The 4,214-nt window shown below is 34.6% G+C and overlaps 1 protein-coding gene across 1 annotated transcript; it reads left to right on the forward strand.

The window, feature by feature from the left end:
- On the forward strand, window positions 1-4,214 carry LOC113040563 (uncharacterized). The gene is made up of 4 exons (XM_026198868.1): window positions 1-88; window positions 1,897-2,217; window positions 2,362-2,685; window positions 3,889-4,214. The coding sequence occupies exons 1-4, from the start codon at window positions 1-3 to the stop codon at window positions 4,212-4,214; spliced, it is 1,059 nt and encodes a 352-aa protein (XP_026054653.1).

Here is a 4,214-nt window from a genome sequence, read left to right on the forward strand (position 1 = left end):
ATGACGGTAGATGACAGTGGGACCAGCACCTTTGCCATGCAGTTTTGGTCTGGACAAATGCTTATATCCATAAGACACGTGCATGTTTGTATGAGGCAGATGAATTTGATGACGAGGTTAGATGACAGTTAAAGATGTTTCACAATATCATAGTTGTATTTATTTTTGGTGTTTGTGTTTTTATTTATACATGACAGTACAGAGAGCGCACAGGTGGGAGAGAGAGGAGGGGATGGCATCTTTCAAGGATCACCCGCAGCACAACCACGCTATATGCACAAGGCTAATGGTTCAAACATTTTATCAGAATTAGAAGAAACATTTCTTCTTAAAATGTTACGTGCATTTCATTCAAAGCAGGGTTTTTCCTGTGTAAAAAATGTCAAGGCGACTGTCTCTTGTCAAATTTAGTGCCACCTCTGGCAGTCGACAAAAATCTAGACAGGTGGTCACATGCACCGGCACAGTTTCTGTTGCAGGTTCCATTCCCAAAATGTTCAACACATTTTCACTGCACAAATGTACAAATCTCTTGTAATAAGACACATTAGTAAAACATGCTTTCAATGAAACTATAGTTTTCTAACAAAATAAAAGATCAACTGGTAAAAAAAAAGAAGAAAAAAAAGAATACAAATACAAGGGTGCTGCGCAAAATTTGCATGCTATTTTACAAAAATGTTGAGTCTTTAAATGTTGTATTTGTATGTTTATTTTACTGGGTTTTAACAATACATCCAACCACAAACTGCAAGCTAAAGTTTAAGATTGTTTTCATGTGTTTTATACAGTCTGTTGCTGCTGGAAGAGTTGTTAGTGAAGGCAGCAGGGGGAGCTCATCATGTGCCTTGAGTGGGGAGGATTCACATTGACAGATTTGCAGTGTTTTCAACAATAGCATTTTTAGAAATGATTTTAGATAAGCTATTGAATAAAATGTCTGTTTTGTTATTTTTGTGCTTGTGGAATCTGATTGGTAAGCTATACTTTTTGTTTAATTATATGGTTGATTATTATTATTTATTTTTTTTTTAAATGTCAGAGTAAAAGGTACAAAAACTGTCACTGAGGCGGTCTACTTTAGGTACCAAAAATTAATTCAAAAAAAATTAGTCTGTAATAATGCATTTGTTTAGTAAATGTTGCACATTGATTCTACTCTACAACAGATAACTTTAAAGCAAATTAAATATTAAGGATGCATTGCACCATAAGGATTAAGCCCAAATGGGTTGTTACAGCTGCAGGGAAAGTATATAGTATATAGTGTTTCTCTATAAAAAAAGTAACTAATTGTGTTAGTTTGTATGGAAAGTAATGGTTAATGTTACTTTTGTGTTACTTTTTCATGTGGGCTGGGCTTGATTATTTCTTTTTCATAATAATAAAACAAAAACACAAAAGTTATATTTTGGGCAATTGTAAAGGCACTTTCATTCTATAAGTTATCTCAACACGTGGGCAGAAGATCCACCAATTAATAAACGTGAAAATAAAGTTGCTTGCTTTCTTTATTTGAAAAAGTAAAACTTCACTGTACATTTCAAAGTAATGTGTTACTTTAATTACTCAATTAAAGTGATTTTATTACGTGTCCTATGGGGTCTGGTTATCTGTCCTTTTTCTTAAAATATGCTGCTAAATATATTCATAGGTAATCTGTGCTGCTGCAATGTTTTCTCTTCCTGCTTGGTTCTAATAATATCTCTTTAATGGTAGCGGTTAGCAGTTTACAGTATCAGTTTTTAAAGATATATACTGTATATCAGACAAAAATGTTCTGCTTGCCAGTCAAACAAATAAATAGAAAATAAGGAAATGGAATATGTGTTGCTTTTAAATTACAGTACCCTGCCTTTGTAATTGTCTGTGAAAAAATCTGTTTTTATTCTCCAGGTGTGTTTGGTGAGACAGTGTCAGTGTTGGAGGGAGATTCTGTCACACTAAACACTGATCTTACTGAAATACTTGAAGACGATGACATACTGTGGAAATTTGGAGCTGAAATGTCTCTCATAGCTGAAATCAGTCGGGAGAAACAAATCTTTTACAAATATGATAATGTTCCTGATGGGATATTCAGAGACAGACTGAAGCTGGACAATCAAACTGGATCTCTGACCATCATGAACATCACAACTCAACATGCTGGACTCTATGAACTACAGATAAGTGGAGCAAAACTGACATCAAAAACATTCAGTGTTTCTGTCTATGGTGAGTAGAGATCATTCATTCCGCCTGTTACATATTCTTGTTTTACAGTTTGAGATGGCATCATATAAACACTCACACAACACTGAAATAAAAATAAAGTTGTGTAGATTTATCCACATTTCAGTGTATTCACATGTTTTGCAGCACATCTGCCTGTTCCTAACATTACCAGAGACTGTTCTTCATCATCATCATCTTCAGCATCATCCTATTGTTCATTGTTGTGCTCAGTGGTGAATTTGAGTCATGTGACTCTCTCCTGGTACAAAGGAAACAGTTTATTGTCCAGCATCAGTGTGTCTGATCTCAGCATCAGTCTCTCTCTACCTCTGGAGGTGGAATATCAGGATAAAAACAGCTACAGCTGTGTGATCAACAATCCCATCAGCAACCAGACCACACATCTGGACATCACTCAACTCTGTCACACATGTTCAGGTATGGAAGTAGTGATATTAATGTTTATTTGTTGGTCTGATGTGTGTCTATTCAATTCAAGTACATTTCCATAGTGCTTTTCACGATACAAATAGTTGCAAATCAACTTCACAGAAAATTAAGTTTCTACGATATTTAGTAGTTGCTTTTAAGTGGTGACTGTCAGTTAAATCATTTAAAGAAAAATCTATTTAAAACATTTAATCAGAAAAACATATGCTTGATGTTTCATAAATTGCCTGTTTCTAAGATGGAATAATGCTGTTTTTGTAACATGGGAAAGGGGAAGTTGCTGTCTAATATAACGCCCAGATTTTTGACTGTAGAGGAAGTAACAGTACATCCTTCTAGTTGCAAATTGTAATCCAAGAGTCTCTGTGTACTGTTTTTTTTTTTTTTTTTTGGTCCAATAAGTAATATCTCTGTCATATCCGAATTTAATATGAGAATATATTTTATATAAATATGAGAAATATATTTGTAACACACTATGTTATCTTAGCTAATTTATCTGGTCTTGTTGAGATATATTTGGGTATCGACAGCATAAAAGATGATCCCGTGTTACCAAGGGGCAACATGTATATTGAAAATAGCAGAGGACCTAGGACAGATCCTTGTGGCACTCCATATTTTACTGGTGATAACTGAGATGGCTCCCCTTTTAAATAAAGTTGTAATGATTGGACAGATAGGATCTAAACTATCTAAGAGCAAGGTCAAGTAAAACTAACAATGAGATCCAGCCTTAATCTGACGCAAGAAGCAAGTCATTCGTAATTTTAACAATTGTCTAACTATTGTCTAACAAAAGTGTAATGAATAAGCCTCAGGCTGAAGGAAGTGCCTCTTCCTCTGCACTTACTCCCAATTCCTGTCAACACAGGGACAGAAGAGCAACCAGTCCTTGTTATCTATCCTTTTTCATAAATTATACTTTGATTGTACTCCATTATTTGACACTATACATATATTTTATGGAAATCTGAAAGAGCTGCTGCGGTGTTTCATATCTCTGCTTCATACTAATATTCTGTCTTTAGTGGTAGAAGTATATAAAAGCATATTGTTATTTATCTGCAAGAGCTAAAGTACTTATACAGTATCAGACAGAAAGTGTATGCTTGTCAGTCCAAAAAAAAAAAAAAGGAAATAGAATATGTGTTGCTTTTTAATTATAGTTTCCTATACTTACAATTTGCTTAATATCTGTGTAAAATATTTGTTCATCAGGTGTATTTGAGGTGTCATTGATAAAGGGAGATTTTGTCACTCTGAACACTGATGTTACTGAAATACCTGAAAACAATGACATACTGTGGACATTTGGAGTTGGTAGTTCTCTCATAGCTGAAATCAGAAGAGAGAAACAAATCTTCTCAATGTATGATGTTCCTGATGGGATATTCAGAGATAGACTGAAGCTGGACTATCAAACTGGATCTCTGACCATCACAAACATCACAACTCAACACACTGGAGTCTATGAACTACAAAGAAGTGGAGCAAAACTGGCATCAAAAACATTCAGTGTTTCTGTCTATGGTGAGCAGACATAA

Source organism: Carassius auratus, chromosome 22, assembly GCF_003368295.1.
Source record: "Carassius auratus strain Wakin chromosome 22, ASM336829v1, whole genome shotgun sequence".
Classification (NCBI taxonomy): Eukaryota; Metazoa; Chordata; class Actinopteri; order Cypriniformes; family Cyprinidae; genus Carassius; species Carassius auratus.

Bases quoted from the DNA above. Each gene is read 5' to 3' on its own strand.
- LOC113040563 (XM_026198868.1), top strand. From the start codon at position 1: ATGACGGTAGATGACAGTGGGACCAGCACCTTTGCCATGCAGTTTTGG. The intron at 89-1,896 runs GTATGAGGCAGA...TTTATTCTCCAG, and splicing joins CATAAGACACGTGCATGTTT to GTGTGTTTGGTGAGACAGTG. The intron at 2,686-3,888 runs GTTGGTCTGATG...TTTGTTCATCAG, and splicing joins AGTGATATTAATGTTTATTT to GTGTATTTGAGGTGTCATTG.